The sequence below is a fragment of the Sprattus sprattus genome (assembly GCF_963457725.1).
Source record: "Sprattus sprattus genome assembly, chromosome: 6".
Lineage (NCBI taxonomy): Eukaryota > Metazoa > Chordata > Actinopteri > Clupeiformes > Clupeidae > Sprattus > Sprattus sprattus.
Window position 1 is genome coordinate 32,126,027 of NC_137925.1, and position 18,366 is coordinate 32,144,392.

General features: G+C 44.0%; 1 protein-coding gene across 1 annotated transcript in view; it reads left to right on the top strand.

The window, feature by feature from the left end:
• LOC308367161 (ecto-NOX disulfide-thiol exchanger 2-like) overlaps positions 1-18,366 on the top strand; it is a 237,789-nt gene that overhangs the window by 179,741 nt on the left and 39,682 nt on the right. The window contains exon 8 of the mRNA XM_080840976.1: positions 6,585-6,691. Coding sequence (XP_080697102.1) covers positions 6,585-6,691 — 107 coding nt within the window. The remainder of the gene's footprint in view (positions 1-6,584; positions 6,692-18,366) is intronic.

Below are 18,366 nucleotides of genomic sequence, written 5' to 3' on the forward strand. Positions count from 1 at the left end.
ACGTATCCAAACAAGCATGACACAAACAGAAATATATAGTGTTACCCAAAAGCAGCGCAAGTGCAGAAGCAAAAGCAACACTGTAAACAACGATGAAAGAAATAAGAAATAAAAATGAAATTAAAAAGGAATAGGCCAGGCCAGGGGACACAGTTTAAACCCCAGCTGTAGACAAACACAAACACAAATACAGACACAGACACAAACACAAGCACAAATACAAACAGAGCTGGCTTTCATCTCGTCTCTCTCAGATAACCCCTTTGGCACTCATCACACATCACACATCATTCACCAGAGAACCTTCCAAGGCAATCACACTCTGACAACAATGATCCCTTACACACACACACACACACACACACACACACACACACACACACACACACACACACACACACACACACACACACACACACACACACACACACACACACACACACACACACACAAGTACAGGCCTCATAGAATGTTTCATTCTGGGTTTCAATTATGAGAACGTGATGATGATGAACCCTGACTCTCTTGTTGTGTTGCTATGGTGCATGTGCAGTGCATTGTGGGGGAAAAGAAGGTAAGTGGTCCCAGATGTCTTTAGCATTCTCGGCTCTGAAAAGCAGAAACAGGTAGAGTATTTGGTTTGGGGGGGGGGGGTTTGCTGCATCAGTAAGCTCTCCACGTCAGCAGGGCCCTTCTATGAAGTATCCCCAACACATCCCAATTACCCATGCAGACAGCTCTTCTTCAGACTACAGGGTTCCGTCAGTTATCTCTCTTAGATAACAACTAAAAGTATAGTCACTGGACTTGCAGACCTGATGGCGTAACGAAGGCCATAGACTAAAAGTAAGTAAAGCAACCAAACCGTACAAAAGAAGTAAAATGATTTCCTTGAAAAATGGTAACACATCTCTGGTGGTAGACTGCCTGCTGCAAAACACCTCCCTTCTGTCAGCACAGTCACTTCAGCTCTCTCTCTCTCTTCCTTTCCCTCTCTATCACCCCCTCTCTTTCTCTCACAATTTCTGCAGTCGGCTGATCAATAGTTTGATTGATTGGTAGCAGTTGGATCTTTAAGGGGTAACGGATATGGTCATTTGTGCCTGGCTCCCCATCTCACCCAGTAGAACCCAGGAAGGGTAAACAGTGGAGAAACAGTGATGTTTTACTCAGCCGTGCCCACCCCCCCCACCCCAATTCACCCCCCATTCCCACCCTCCCCACCCCGGCGTGTTGCAGCAACCGATAACGTAATAACGGCCAATAACGTAATAATTTAAATGTAATAAAACCAATAACGTAATAAACTTTAGACGGTCAAATAATTCCCACAACCCCTAGCGTTCCGGCAGTGAATTGCAATACCATACTGAAAACTGCAACGCAGAACATAGAAAAAGACTCCATCAAAGCGCCTGCATGGTCACAGAGATGGATATACAGAGTACTATAACAGAACCCTAAGAGTGACATATTAATCCAAAATGACTCTTAATGGCTCCTGTAAGGCCTTCTGTTGAGGGGGGGTTGAGGGTGGAGGGGTATCTGTAAGGTCGATATTTAAGCATCTGTTGCAAGATGCAATATTAAGGCTAAGTGGGACACTTTCTGTCCAGATATTGAAGATAAAATGAAGTGATACCTCAGTTATTACATTATTGGCTCAGTTATTACATTTTCAAAGTTTTTTTTTAATGCAAGGCCAATAACGTAATAACCGGCCAATAACGTAATAAGTTATTACGTTATTGGCCAAAAGTTGTTACGTTATTGGCTCGGCAACATTATTACATTATTGGCAGTTTATTACGTTATTGGTTTTATTACATTTAAATTATTACGTTATTGGCCGTTATTACGTTATCAGTTGCTACACGTGTCAACAAACAAGCAGTCATGAGTAGAAGCCACTATGAGCCGCCATGCTGGCTAGTGATGAGGCTTTGTTGGCCAAGACTTCAATTTAGCAGTGGGGGTAGCCAGAGTTTGACAAACACAAAGGTTGCCCCCGTTGCTAAGTACAGTAACCGCTCTTGGGCTTAGCGGGTCACTGCTGAAAGGACTGGAAGAAAGGCAGAGGATAAAGAGGAGAGGATAAAATGAATCGCAGGGTTTGTTTTTTATTGCCCCCTTTTCAATTTCCGGAACGGTGGAGAACTGTCTTAAGAAAACCACTTCAGCTTATTTCTATTTGTCTCTTGTTTTCTTTTGCCCAAACAAGGATTAGGGTTTTAGCATAGTTACAGAAGCCGTACCAAATAAATCCCTGTTCATTTATTCAGCAGTGTTTCCCTTTCCCTCTCTATTTATTTTTGAACCAGCTCCAGGTTGGACTCCATGGGCTGTTCTCCCTCTTTAAATGCAATATTGCATTCTCTCTCAATGCCCGTATCCAGCTGGCACTTTATACGGATGTTTGGTCTGTTTTTGCTTTCTTTTTTCACTGTTTTGTTTTGACTTCTCTTTTTGTGCCTCTGCTGTGTACTTCCTTGGCAGGTTGTTTAGATAGATCCCACGGAGAATACAAGTGGAAAAACTATGAAAAGCAGTGAGGTGTTTCGAATAGCTTCCGAAATCCTTCAACACAAACCAATCAGGTTTCCACTTTCCCCCTCTCAGATACGTGTCAGACTTCCGGGAGATCAGTCTCCCAATATTCTATCAACTTAAATCATTCCGGCTGACATGAACTGAATGACCTGGATTGAAAACATGACGCCCCCGGCGCCCTTTTCAAATGACTGTGCCTTTATCAGCTGGCAGCAGGCGGGTCCTTTGATGGGAATCCGTCAGGACTAAGTTCATCTGGCTGTAATAACACCACACAACTGTCATGATGGAGGGTCTGTGTGTCAGGACTAAGTTCATCTGGCTGTAATAACACCACACAACTGTCATGATGGAGGGTCTGTGTGTCAGGACTAAGTTCATCTGGCTGTAATAACACCACACAACTGTCATGATGGAGGGTCTGCGTGTCAGCAGATAGAGAGAGCGTGAGAGGAAGATGAGAAACATCAGCGTTGGTACGAGAGAAACGCATCCCCGCATTTCCACAGATAGCACATCAGCATGTTAGAAACACTCACACCAGACAGGCAGTTATATATATCCGTAGTCCATACATGCACGCACACATGCACACAGCCGGCACAACCTTGCTTTCTCCCCTGCCCTCCCCATCGATCTCCCCCAACAAATTAAAGCATGCTGAAGTCACAATCGATTCTGCCTCGTCTCTCTTGAATACCCCCCCCCCCACACACACACACACACACACACACACACACACACACCACCCCGGCCTACTTCAGACAGGCCTGGTTGCGGCCTTATTGACTCCCCAGGGTTTATTAAGACCCCTTTGAAAAAGTGGAGGAGTGAGAGAGCGAGACGTGGAGGAGCAGAGCACAGAGAGAAAGAAGGAAGGAAGAGGGAGAAGAGAGTGGAAATGAGTGGTGGGCTATTAGTGTGTGTGTTGAGAGCAGGGTAGATCTTATAGTTGGAGAGGAGGGGGCGTATCTCCTCAGAGGTATAGCAGTCACTTTTTCAACACAATTTCACACCCTTGGAGCTCCTATCTCCCAGCATCCCCAGCATCATTCATCCTGTATATGTGAGAGGAGGCTTCAGATCTGGCTCTCGTGTTTCAGAGTGGAGCACTAGACTGCTGTGATGGAGCACAGTGATAAAGAAATGTGACATAAAAGCATACCATTAATGCCATTCTATACCCTTATAGGTATAACATATGTGGAAGAGGTGGGGGGAGGCTTCTACCCCTTGAACACAAATCCCCCCTCTGATCCGATTGTTTCATCCTAGTGTTGTACACTAAAAACCTTGCTATTGGATTGTGTCTTTTTGTCTTTTTGGGATTTTCCTAGTTTGTATCTCCTCCCTGGCGCTCCACCACCTCTCAGCTCAGTGTAAAACTGGATGGGGTGTTTAACAACCTTTAAATGGCAGTATTGCAGGGCAGGCTTTAATGGCGCCCGTGGATTTTGAATGGTTAGCCATTTCTGCTTTTGCAAGTGCCAATAGCCTCCATTTGGCCAAAGCAAGAGACACAACAACTTGAAACAGCCTCTTTGAAACAGCCTCGTGTGTGTTTTTCCATGACATGGTTTTAGGTTTTTTCCCCGTTGGTGTACGTGTGGCTATGGGCTGTGCTTGTACTGGCATCCTTTCTACAAAGGCACTGCCATGTCTGGCTTCTCATTTCTTCCCCTCCTCCTCCTCCTCCTCCTCCTCCACCGCTCTCACCAGCTGGCATAGGCTGCCACACTTGAGCTAAACGAGAGCTATGATGATGGAATTCACTGCTGAAGAGGGGAATCCACTGGAGACAACAGTGCCCACAGTCAAATGGGGGAAATGAACATGCAAGCGTGACACCCGCAAAACTGCATTAGTAGCAAAGAGGTAGAATGTCTTAATTATTGACCCAGCCAGAGCTGAGCAGCTGAACTCCCTGCCAGTAAGCACTTAAATGGATTTAATGACTTAAATATACAAATGCAAATGAAACATTGGCTGCACTGCACATTTGCAAGTTGCGTGTGCTGCGGTTTAATTGCTAATGAACTGCGTATTTACTTGACTACATATTTACAGACGTTCTCGCTCTCGCTCTATGTCTCTCGCTTGCTCTCTCCCTCCTCTGTCTGTCTCTGTTGAATTCCGAAATGTGCTGCAGAAGGTGGTGTGTACGTGTGTGTGTGTGTGTGTTTGTGTTTGTGTATGTGTGTGTGGGTGTGTGTACGAGTGAGTGTGTATGTGTGTATTTGTGTGTGTGTGTGTGTGTGTCAGTGTGAGATTGTATGAGAGTATTTGTGTGTGTGTGTGTGTGTCATTGTGTGTGAGTGTGTGAGTGTCAGTGTGAGTGTCACAGTGTGTGTGTGTGTGTGAGAAAGTGTGTGTGTGTGTGTGTTTGTCTGTGTGTGTGTGTGTGTGTGTGACGGTGTATGTGTGTATGTGTGAGTGTGTGTGTGAGAGTATGAGTGTGTGAGTGTGTGTGCACTGGCAGGCACATTTCCCCCATCAGAGGTGTGTTACAGATGGCTTCTTCACACTGCATGAGATTAACGACTTGTAGCAGCGCTGCCTCCCCCACTCGTCTGGTCCTCCAGCCTCCCCGCTCCTGGGTGATGGTCTACCCCGCCGCCACCCTCCACCCCTGGGCTCCCACGCTGTGATGGTCTACCCACCATCCAGCCACCATTACCCTGCCGCCACCCTCCAGCCCTGCCACCCCTCCACCCCTGCCACCTCCAGCAGCTTCGGTTCATTCGTTATCTGAGAGCCAAACTCCTGAGATCCATCCTTTCATCTGGGGCTAGATGGATGGCCTTCTGAAGAGGGCGATATTAATGGCTTGTCATTAGAGCAAAGTGTCCTATCTCATCCTTTGTTAAGACGGCCTAATGACATAACGGAGGCCACAGGCTGAAGCCCAGGTTTCATCTAGCCTGAGCCACTTAAGCAGAGGGAGTAATGTATGAAGTATAAATAGATGTGTACAGACAATTATGTTGATTTCTGCTTCCTCAACATCGGTCAAGGGTGAAATGTGCTGTGCTATTACTAAAGGGATGGCCTGGTTGGGCAACGCCAGAGAAATCACTGCAGTTATCACAATTTTGATGAAATTAAAAAATCAAACTTTCTACACAGTTGGGCTCCTCATAGAAGCTTCTTGAACAGGACCAAACTGTTGGATGCAAGGTCGTGTCCAAGGTCGTGTCTAAGGTCGTGTCCTCCGCTTTCATGCCAGTGGCAGCCGTGGCCTACTGGTTAGGGTTTCAGGCCGGTAACCGTAGGGTGGCCGATTCGATCCCCGACCAGTAGGAAAAATGTGGGCGGGGGAAGTGGTAGACCACTGCTCTCCCATGCCCACATCCACGGCTGAAGTGCCCTTGAGCAAGGCACCTAACCCCGATCACTGCTCCCCGGGCGCCGCCAATGGCAGCCCACTGCTCCGGGTTAGTGTTACTTCACTTCACTGTGTGTGTGTGTCACTTCCCTGGATGGGTTAAATACAGAGGTTGATTTCAGAGTGTGTGTGTCTACACTTTTTCAGAGCGAGGAATTCTGCTACCAGCTGTCTAGTCCTCATGGAGTGTTCCAGTGGCTGTCTTGAGTGTTTTTCGTTTATTTTATTATTAATCCGTTTGATTATATTATTTGCTAATTTTTATTTCCTTGAATGACGGGTGTCACTTCAAGGCGGGGGTGGAGTAATTTCCCCAACCACGCCCTTGCCCCACCCGACCCTCCCCAACTCAGAGTTGTCCCACCCCTGCCCTCAATGCTGACAGACCCGTCCGTCCGGGTGGAGGGAGGGAGGGAGGCCTGCCTCAACAGACACAGCTCAAAGTTGTACCATGGGGGAGAGGTGGGTCTGCTGTGGGGAGGGTTTGGGGCGGAGAAAGAACAGGGAAGATCGTGACTGCGTTCCTACCTGACACCACTTTTTCACTCCTCTGCTCCCTCCCACTCGCCCCCCCTTCTTTCTCTCTCTCTCTCTCTCATTCTCGGGACGGTTCTCACTGGCCGTGGCCTCCCCCCTTCCCCTGCTACAGTTGAGCAGATTGTGTCTGTATTCCACGCTGCTTCCAAACAAAAGGCATGGGACCATTTCTCCAAAGCCCAGCGCAAGAACCTGGACGTGTGGCGCAAGCAAGCAGAGGTTGGTCTTTCTCCATTTCCTTCTTGATGCAGTCAAGTATTTATTACAGTACTGTCTCTCTCCATGTGATAACCACGCCGCTCTTTTCCTCCACAAGTCAGGTTATCCGCTGAGGTGTAAGGTCCTGTTTGTTATCCCATCATTCCTCATTCCTCTCTCTCCCTCTCTCCTTGATCTCTCCCTCTCTCTCCATGCTCTCTCCTTCTCTCTCCCTCTCTCCTTGATCTCTCCCTCTTTTCTCTCTCCCTCGCTCTCTCTTTCCCAGCCCTCCTTCTCACCTCTCTGCTCTTCCTCTGGTTCTCCACTGCCCTCACCTTCACTATCCCTCTGGGGTTCTGTCTCTGGAGCTGGACATTGATTGGGAGTTAAGCAGGGTATTAGAGGCAGGCTAAACGCTCGGCTGCATTTAGGCTGCGGCCTGATGGCCTCGGTGCACAGACAGAGAGAGAGAGAGGTTGTGTGTGTGTGTGTGTGTGTATGGGCGGACTATTCACACTGCCTTCCAAGGTGTCCTGCGAAAGGTGACACACCTGAGTGAGCACACACCCTCTCTCTCTCACACACACACACACACACACACACCACACACACACGCACACCCACAGACACTAACATACAAACAAGACACGTTTTCTCTCCAAGGGGCGACCAGTGAAAGGTAACTTCCAGCAAACCACTGTTCTGTTTCATCACACACACACACACACACACACATGCAGACACACATACACACTCAGACTCTGCAGCATTCATTTTTGGTCCCTGAGGATATTGTGTTGTGTGTTCTGTCCTAATACCCACCCCTGTACAGATCAATACAGTCATAACATGCCGGCCAGGGCTCAGGCACTGCTATTGCCCATTACACAAGCCAATCCACATGAATCCACATACCCTTGTGTCTTTGTGGCAAATTAAGGTCAGCCCTCCTTCAATGTTGACAGTTAATACATTAATGAGTCCTGACAATGTTTGTTCATCAGTCACTACCCAAGAAATTGCACATTAAATACCTCAAGCCTTTTTTACATAAATGTTTATCAAACTTGTTTATACAATGAGGATTCCAGAGCTTGGCACCGGTGAATTTTACGGTTTGATCGGTAAGTTTCACATCTCTGCCATCTCTGGGCCTTGGCACGGTGGGCACAGTGAGTGGCACGTAATTAAACAGCCCAATTTGCCGTTTGCCTCACAACAGCGGAACGGCATTTCTACATGAATCATGAGGTGGAAGCTGATTATTTCTCAAGAGACGTTCACCCATTTAAGACGCAGAACAGCGGGAAGGTGGTTGAGAAGAGCTCTAGCAGTTCCATAGGAGAGAAAAGGAAATCTCACAGGGCCTTCATACCTGATGCACAGGGTTGTTTATTTCATTCATGATCGCTTTATGAAGGCTTTCAAACCCAAGATGAACACATAACATGACCTCAGATGGGAAAAAGGGATGGAAAGCATAGGTCTGACCTCTGCATGAGTTCCCCGCAAACAGGGAACGTCCCCAGGACGTTAACAGGACATTCGCAAGGTCCCCAATCGTCCCCAATTGGTCCCCGCCACAACGTTCGCTAGAGGACGTTACCAGAACGTTTTTGACGTTCGTAGCAAGTCTACGTTTGGTCCTTCTGTGACGTTCGCATTAGTCTTAAATCGGACTTTTAGAGAACCTTATAATTTGGTCTGTCAGCACACCTCCCCAGGACGTCATTTAAAAACGTCCCCGTAACCTTTACCTGCAGGTCCTCTGCGTGACGTTCGCATCAGCCTTAAAACGGACTATTAAGGAACGTTATAATTTGGTCACTCAGCACACGTCCCCAGGACGTCATTTAAAAACGTCCCCATAACCTTTACCTGCAGGTCCTCTGCGTGACGTTCGCATGAGCCTTAAAACTGACTATTAAGGAACGTTATAATTTGGTCACTCAGCACACGTCCCCAGGACGTCATTTAAAAACGTCCCCGTAACCTTTACCTGCAGGTCCTCTGCGTGACGTTCGCATGAGCCTTAAAACGGACTATTAAGGAACGTTATAATTTGGTCACTCAGCACATGTCCCCAGGACGTCCTTTAAAAACGTCCCGTAACCTTTACCTGCAGGTCCTCTGCGTGACGTTCGCATCAGCCTTAAAACGGACTATTAAGGAATGTTATAATTTGGTCACTCAGCATAAGTCCCCAGGAAGTCCTTTAAAAACGTCCCCGTAACCTTTACCTGTGGTCCTCTGCGGGACATTCGCATTTGGTCCTTCCAAAACGTCCCCTTGACGTCCTCTGATGGTCCTCTCTGAACCAGAAAAATGTTTTTCATTTGACCGACATTTTAATGAAAAGCCGGCCAAATATCTAACATATTTCTGCTTCTAAATTAGCCTATTGAAGAAAACTGACCGCCTGCATAGCTTAAATAATAACATAAGCAGGTAGTTTAGAATGCAACATGTTTATTTTCCTAAGTTTACAATGGGAAACAAAAACATTTATGTCTGATGCTCGTCAATAAGTGGCCTTTAAGCGCAACCTGCTGTGGCGTTAAAATGACCGCCGCAACATGGTCATTGCTCTGTTCAATGAGTCAGGTATTCAGTGTTTGGAAAGTTCACTTTCTACATGAACTTGCTCAGTTCATTGTTCATAATTCAAAATATAATAAAAGGAAACGCGCAACACTGCAGGTATTACAGGACAGGTTCATCCTTGTCAGAAGGTTAACCCTCATCACTGTTGTTCAGTTCAGTTGGCCTCTGAAAAAAAGCTTTTAAGGCTAGTCTGCTTGGCCATGTTGGATCCTTCTCACTCAGTTCGCTCCTCGTTTGAAACCGAGGGTTTGCGCTTTATTTAAAATGCAGCATATGCGTGTTGTTAAATAACTTTCTAACGGCAGATTAGGCTGTTCCTTTAAAACATAATAAGGGCAGTGCGCGTTTGCTTTATAGGCCTAAATATTAGAATTGTTGTCAAATCCAGATTCTGCTTGCGAGACGGGATTTTTAAAGAAATTCCAATCAGACAATTTGACCGGTGAGCTCTTCGTTCTGTTGCAGCATCTTTGAAGGCCTATGGAAAGCTGAATATGTTAAAGCTAGACACTTGGTCACCTTCCTATGTATGCATTATATTGGAATCATGCAGACATTACATTTATAGCACAGATCAGTAAAGAAGCATTCATATTTATTTTATTTCATCATTCTTAGTTTGGCTAGTTATTCTGCCTCCCTGCCCGCACGTCCGTGATGTGCCATGGATGTTAATTTAAAAAGTAATCATTACGGAAAACCCTCAATGCGTAGTGACTGAGATTGCTACAATATGCTTTTCCTCAAACCCTCGGAAAAAAAGACTAAGTTTGTTGGCTGTCTCACACTGTGATAAACCTGTTAAAGTGACACAATCGTAATCAGACAGTGTTAGGACAGTAGGTAGCGATCTCGTTTAGTAATAGGAAGGTTTACGGTTCAATTCCCATGCCCGTAATCGTGTGTGTCTGTGTATGTGTCTATGCATATCATATGAAATGTGTAAAATAAATGAACTTGAACTTGTGTGTGTGTGCGCCCTGTAAGCAAAATGACGGCTCCGCGATCTATTATTATTTTATTTTCTTCATTTAGCTCAGCAAAAACGGTCGTGCCTGCTACAACCGCGGTGCATCCTTGAATAACGTACCCAGGACGTCTAAAACACGTTTCCCAGATGTCACCACAATGCCCTCAGGACGTTCTTGCAACTTCCTGCAGAACGTCCCCAGGACCTATAGAAACACGTTCCCCAGACGTAACCACAATGCCCTCGGGAGGTGCTTGCAACGTCCTGCATAACGTCCCCATGACCTATAGAAAACGTTTCCCAGTTGTCACCGCAACGTCCTCGGGACGGTCTTGGAACGTCGTGCAAAACGTCCTAAAGTTGTCACGGGAACCATACACATTTACGTTTTTAGAACGTTCAGAGAGACCATTACAGGACGTCTAGGGGACGTCATTTTGCTTACAGGGTTGGCAGCTCATTAGAATAGACATAGAGTGCAGCTGTCTACCGCGCCGGGCTGGAATTGATGGATTCTCTCCAGGTGTAGGTTTGTGTCAGTGGTCCAGTTGAAGGTTCTCACACAGAAAAGGTAGGCTGTATCCTCACCTAAAGGCCTCATTTCGTTGGGTTTCAAAATGGCTCAGTACTCCAAGGGGGGTTCCTATTGAAAGTGTGATGAGCAAAACTGAAAATAATGTGGGTCGTTATCAGGCATTCATTTATTTCATGAATGTCCAGCACTCTAATCCCCGTAGGATGTCTTCTTCTTTACTTTCTTTTTCCAGTACACTTGCTTCTATTAATTAGCAATAACCCAGCTCATTGCAGGTGTAAGGGGAGAGAAAAGTGTCTGTTTTAAAAGATTCCATTTGCTGACTGATTTATCATTCCTATTTGCAGTCAGCGATCACCATCATCTCTGTTGCCATGGTGAAAGTCATTGTCCTTCATTGTTGTTGGTAAACTCAGCAGAATCTTAGGAGATTATTTTTGTTGTTGTTGTTCAAAACACGCATTATTTGCCCCGTGGGAGGTGGGAGGGTTGATGGGTACTCAGAGAGCCATTGGGGGATTCAGCTCATTATTGGAGCAGTACGCTCATCTTCATCCTCACATCTCAGTGTCCTGAGTGTCCTCGGCCCTGTCCTTCACTGGGGAGAGGAGGAGAAGTGAATGCAAAAAATGCTGAAGGAGGGAGGAAGAGAGAGAGAGTGAGGGACAGAGAGAGAGAGAGAGAGAGAGCTCCCTGCTAGGACATGCTTGGGCCGGACCCTCTGGCCTGTCATCCACCCATGCATTAATCCATATCTGCCCGCCCGCCCATCCATCCATCCATCCATCCATCAATTTCAATTGATCCTTCGCTAAGCCACGCCCGAAAACCGCCCCAGGCCAATCGTAGTTTAGCAACGGTAACTAAGCGCGGAGGACCTGACAAGCTTTTGGGCAAAGTGTAGATTCCGACGCACTGTGCCTATGGGTTGTGCAAAACCGACAGCCGATACCCAAAGAGTTTGGAGGGTGGGGTTGAATTTTTTCCATTCCCAAAACCCAAAACTCAATATGAGAAATGCCGTGAGTGGATAAAGAAGTGTGGGATGCCCCAATCACAGCTGAATGTCTCGAAGATTACGAAGAACACTTACATTTGCTTACAACAAGCTAATGTTAGCAAACGAGCTAACTCATCTCAGTATTGCTTGCATATAATAACGGTCCGTTGTTCACAATGCATATATTTTAACGTAAAATGAGACTATAACATACATATCTACTGTGCGCGTTTGACATACTGTTGAATGTATTTTGGCACTTTGTTAAATGTCCAACATGAGGACAAGCTAATGTTATCAAGCTAGCGGATAGTTAACTCATCTCAGTATTGCTTGCAAATGATTACGGTTCTTTGTTTAGAATGCCTACATTTTAACGAAAAATTAAATGGTAAGAGACAAGATGCAGGCTCGCTTTGACATACTGTTCAATATATTTTAGCATTTTGTTAAATGACGGCCGACTCACGACTTCCCCAATCCGATTGCTGCTCTCCCGGTGTCAGTTCCTATGCATCAGGGGGGTTGCCGGAGGTTTCAATATGTATTTCCCCATTGTCTGACTTCGCGCAGATATCATGTATGTATCCCTCAAAAGCATACTGAAGCCCCTTTTGCCTCGTTCTTTCGGAGATCTCCCCTGAACTCCAGAAATTAGTAATTATCTCTCTGCGGACGTCAGATAACGGTACATACATCATTGAGATTGATATGCCAGGTACGAAAGCTTGTCAGGCATGGCAACAGTAGTTAAGGTGGGCGCACTTAATTGCGCACTCGCCGAGCCAAACAGTCACGTATTGTTCATCCATCACTCCATCAAACCGGCCCACACTGCCATCTTCTGCATTTTCTATGAGTTGACCTCAACCAACCAGAGTGCCCTCGCCCTCCACCCACCAGCTGGGTTCACTCTTCAGACTTTTTATGTGGCTTGACATTTCGCTCACATACAGTACATCCACTCACACACACACACACACACACACACACTCCTACACAGACACACACACACACACACACACACACACACATCCAGCAAATGACAGCAACATCATCTTGAATTGAGGCTATATGCTAGGCAATTTAACTTGAAATAAGTTAAGCTTCTCTAAAAGCAAGTGCATTTGCCTAAAAACAAAAAAATGTACAAATTATTTTCTCGAAATGTAGAAAAATGTGTCTGTATTCAGCAAATGATAGCAACATCATCTTGAATTTAGGCTATATGCTAGGCAATTTAACTTAAAATAAGTTCAGCTTCTCTAAAAACAAGCGCATTTGCCTAAAAACAAAAAAAATTAAGAATTATGTGGTGGCCAAAAAAGGTACTGCGAAGTCATTTGGAAGACTCAGAGGCTTGATCGAAAAGAGCTGGAAGCTTTTATTGTCAAAGTCTAGACAATAAGAGAAGGACCCGCGTAGTCGTTCTAATGATACAAAAGTGTGTAACCCTTTATATAGACCTCAGTTATCCTAGAGTATTATCTGTTCATTTCTTACTGGCTCTGGGCCAACTCCAATCAGAATTATCAAATTGTAATATTCATAAGAGGGAAGACCTCCATTTACATGGCGACTAAGAGTCTAACTCCCTTTTCTGCACATCTGGCATTCTAAAAGACACCAGACCTTAACTTAATTTATTACAGCAAGCCTAAGCCAATTGTTCATGATACTAGCAGTGTCTAGAGAAATCCCCTAACACGGGGTTAAGCGCATGGGCTCACATGAGCTCACATGGGTTCTTGTAATTTAGAAGTTAAACAATACCTACAGTTTAACAATAACTAAAAATGTGATCTACATAATCCCCCCTTTGTCAATAAAGACACACCTTGCTCTTGCTCATATCATAACATGACATGTATCACTACATTATACAGCATATGAGCACAGTTTTAGTTATACAGCAAAGCCAATAGTTAACCTTATTCTAAACATCACATGAATCTAAACACTTAATATAGCCATTTTACCAGCTTCCAGTATTTTACATCACACACAAATAATACCTCTCTAGGGCAGTCCTAGCAGAGTTCACACCACACAGACCAAGGAACATTCCCATATGGCCTGTCATATGAAAAATAAAAAATACAGAAGTATAGAAATACAGCTTTATCTAAAAAGCTAAAAGCACATTTTATTTATTTTATTAAGGCACTCTCCGTCTGTCTAAATTAATACGCAGTCAATTTTAATATAAAAGTTAACTTCAATGTAGATATTCAATTTATTTTTACCCATTATACTTTGGCATTAAGCTTAAATTCATCTCCAGGAGTTATAGTTCCTTGAGAGGCCTGTCTATGTGTGAGGACAAAATCCTCTAAAAAATAATCAAACCCCCCTTTGTTTACATCATACATTATTCCATTCTCTCTAAGTTACTGCATTCTTCTCATCAGTAAATAAACTGCTGCAATTTGTACTCTGTATATGACATATGGCTGCAGGTGTGTTGAATCTTTTTCCAGGTCCCCGTTGGAGTCAGGACTTCCTCCCTGACCAATACATACTCGGTTACTCATGACCTGTAACATTTCAAGTGCTTCATCGTTACCATAAAACATTGTTAATCCCACTCTGCTTTCACTTTTATCAACCAACACTGTCATCTGGGTAAATTGAGAAGCTATTGCTCTGACTGCAAGTGACATAAATGTCCTTTGCCCGCTTCACATCTGATGGAAACGAGTCCTCGTAACTCCCACGCTTGCCTGTAGAATACAGATTTCTCACCTGAAATGTTAAAAGGACCTCTGGTAACCAGTGTCCAAATTCTGTTTCAATTTCCTCCAAAAATACTCACATTTTCCCCACCATGCATTTTATCAGTCATATCAAAACATTCGTAATTGAAATATTCTTCTATAGTGTAATCACGGATTTCCCCTAAATCAGTTTCTGGCCAATTGTATATGTATAATTTACAATGGTCTCGCAATGTGTATGCAACACCCTTTTCAAAATGAAAAATCCTATTTCTATGCGAATGACTTCCCATGTATCTCATGCATTCAAACAAGCTTTATTTTGCCCACTTATACCAAAGGTTGATTCCTCTGGCGATGATTTTCTCTGCTTCATTACCGCCTCTCCATTTCTTAGGAGACCCCTTCATACTCACAGATCCACCTCCATCTGCTGCTTTCCGTTTTCTGGAGATCTTACCCTCATCCAGTTTTACATCTTCTACCTTCCCCTTGTTCCGAATCTTAGGAGGGGCATCATTCTGGATGTCAGCAGGTGCAGGGGTCAGGATCTTTACTAAAACCTAGAGGTTATTGCTCAAACTGCAAATAATTTGAATCAGGGAAGACCACATCATACCACTGCTATGGACATGTTATGTGTTTCATCAATTCTCTTCCCCCAATGACAAGAAACATTCATTCACTGCAGCATTTTCATGACCTTAACAGCCTCTCGCCCAGGTCAAGCTGCTGCAACAGAATGCTTCCCATTCCAACCCTGATACAATAAATTGTGGTAGTCCCACCACCTTGTGGTCCTGAAATTCTACAAAAAGTTAGTACAATATTACACAGTAGAACCTTGATATCACCATAGGCTGGAAGCTCTTTTTGTTTACAATCTTCACCTATACCCAGTCTCCTGACTGGATCAGTCCATATGCATCCACCTGTGTATATATAATCTCCAAAAATTAGAAATGACAGATACACATAATTTCTACATGCCCTCTAGACATGCTCTAAACGTGTAATATGATTGATGATTTGCAGTACTTTTATTCCATGCTTCCCATACATTTCTTATTGTTCAACCAAAAGCATTGCTGTTATGCTAAAACTAAATAATATCACATATTAAAAAATATACTTACCCTCTTTCAATTTTGGTCCTGTCCTTAGACATTCCTCAATCCATCATATGAATCCATCCATGTTTCCAATACCTTTTCATATCTATGTAGTACATAACTACCTATACTATTACACCTTCCATTTTAAAATATTACCCAAACATTTTATCCGTACTCCTTTTCTCTGATTAAAGATGCTACAAACATAGCATTATGCAAATTTGAATCCCAAAACCTCCCATAAATAGGGTGACCATAACCCCAAATTCAAAATGTTCTCGTATACCCCCCATACGCACTTAAAATCAAAGTGCGTTCAAAACAACAGGGCTAATAACATGTATGAAGTTACCATGTGGCCATCATAGCACATTCATATTTTATCATGCCCGCAATTCATCCCCTTTTGTCCAATGGTCTTATCCAATAAACTAGTTTCATCACATATTCACAGTATAGTTATAAATACAAAGTTTGACTGCAAAGTAATTATTGAATCCTGTGTGGCAAACAACCAAAGCCCACATGGCTGATTAACAATATAAAGGCTGACCCCCCTTAGTCATATAATAATAACCAAAAGCTTACATTGATGTTCACAATCCTCATACTACATCAACCCTACTTATACCAAGATATATCACTAGTAAACCAATATCTCACAAGGCATGGCATTCCTTCCTCATCCCCATCACACACTGAAAGTACAATTATCCGTGGCATACCTTCCCTTGATGCCTGTTCCTCAACCAAAACCACTTAGTGTAGATATTACAGCCAAGCCTGTAAAAGACACTTAAAACCACATATTTACAAATATACTTTTAAGTGTTAACATAAAAACCAACACAATTCCTCACTCGAACCTTTACTGTTTGGAAGATTCTCATTTCCCCTGCTCCCTAACAGACTCACAGCCATGTCCCTCCATATCACTCAGAGACACAGCAACTTGAATACTGCTGCATGTCCTTATCCTGTGCGCACTATCTGAACAATAAACCACAGATACCTACCTTCCTCACACACGTACACACAAGCCTTCCTTACACATACGCTTTCCTTCAATCCACAAACCTTCCTACTACACACATCCATACAGTCCAACTCATATTCCCGAAACTCCCAATAAACACCCTGAACTGTGTCTCCTGACTGGAACATGTGTTCTCACTGACATCCTCTTTTGTCTCAAGCCAGCCATCTTAAACTCCTCCAAACCACTTCTTCGTTAACATAAGCCATAAAACTCCATATCCACAATGGCCTAGCACAGAGGATCCCCTTCTCTCTATCACTCTCCACCCAACTGTATAACTAAGAATACTGATAAGAGAAACTTTCAATACTCTACTCGTCTTTTCTCCATCTCTCTATTCTCTCTGTATCTCTCTCCTGTTTACCATGTCTATTTTTCAAACTCTAAATGCATATCTGGTTAAATCTGTTTTAAGTGTTTATGTTGAGCATCACCTCATCTTTTAAACCCCTTATTAACCCTATCTATATATGACATATTATGGCTATACACTCACTATCAATATGGATTATTTACTCTAAACCTCTGTATTTGTTGGTGTAACAAGAGTCTGAAGGACCATAGTGTTACCTGCAGTACAGTTCTCTATCCGCTTGGTTTGTTTACATTTTGCTGTGCGGGAAGTGCCTGAAGAATCAAGGTGAGGTGCGGTGTCTGACTAGTCAAAGAAAGTCCATCCAGGGCACACTCAATTTGAATTCTCATAAGGCAAAACACATATTTCTCTAACAAATTAATAGGAGTATGATTTTAAATTAATATGGGCATCCTTACTTCCTCCCACTCATTTTAATTGATACTGGAACTGTAGAATACCCCAGGTCCCTCTAATAGGCCTACTACACACCCCCGTACAGGGAAACTAGACCCCCGGTTTCACCAATTCATGGCTGAGCATTTCCCCGTCCTACCCACATCCAGGTGCGTCCTTGAGCCTTGTCAGATGTGTGGTCATGTCGGAGTCCTTTAACCTGCCATCTCCCTTCACCCCCTCTCCCTCTGCTTATTCCTCTGAGGCCCTTTCCTCCGAGGGCTGCTGCCACTGTCGAGATGGCTGTGTCCAGTTTGATTGTTCATAGGCTGAGGTGCCATAAAACTCTTCGGGAGGGGTTTGCTCTCGGGATGTTGAGCAGACACTGGAACAGGCTTTCTTTGTCCCTTTCACAAAGTCCAGTTAGTTTTGAATTCAGATCTTAGGTATAGATCCAAGCAAGATGTTTTCTTTCCATCTCTCTTTTCAGACGAGTTATTGGAGCACTTTCTTGCAAAAAATGGGTAGTAGAGGTCAGCCCAGCCACAACCTGATGTCCCCAAAGTTGATACTAGTTTGTATGTGTGCAGACTTTTATTTTTCCTTCTATCTACACTTCCCTCAGAACTTATTCCTACTCAGCTCTGTTATAAAGCATTGTTCTGCTATGTCTGGTTATTCCCCTTCTCTAAATTACTGCCTTCTCTGTCCTTACTCTATTATTGAATTATCTCAACCCTTTCCCTACTGGACTGTGTGCTGTCCCTTTCACTGCTGTTTAAAACCTTAATGGCAGCACTCGTGTTAACAACTCTGGCTGTGGAAATCTGTCCTCTGTTTACAGATCCTCATCAATACTCTTTACTTTAACTTATACTGTTTTTTACTTAGTGTTCCCTTTTATGACTGTTCCCGACATTCAGACACCTCCACACCTCACACCGCACTCTCCACAAACTTCTTAA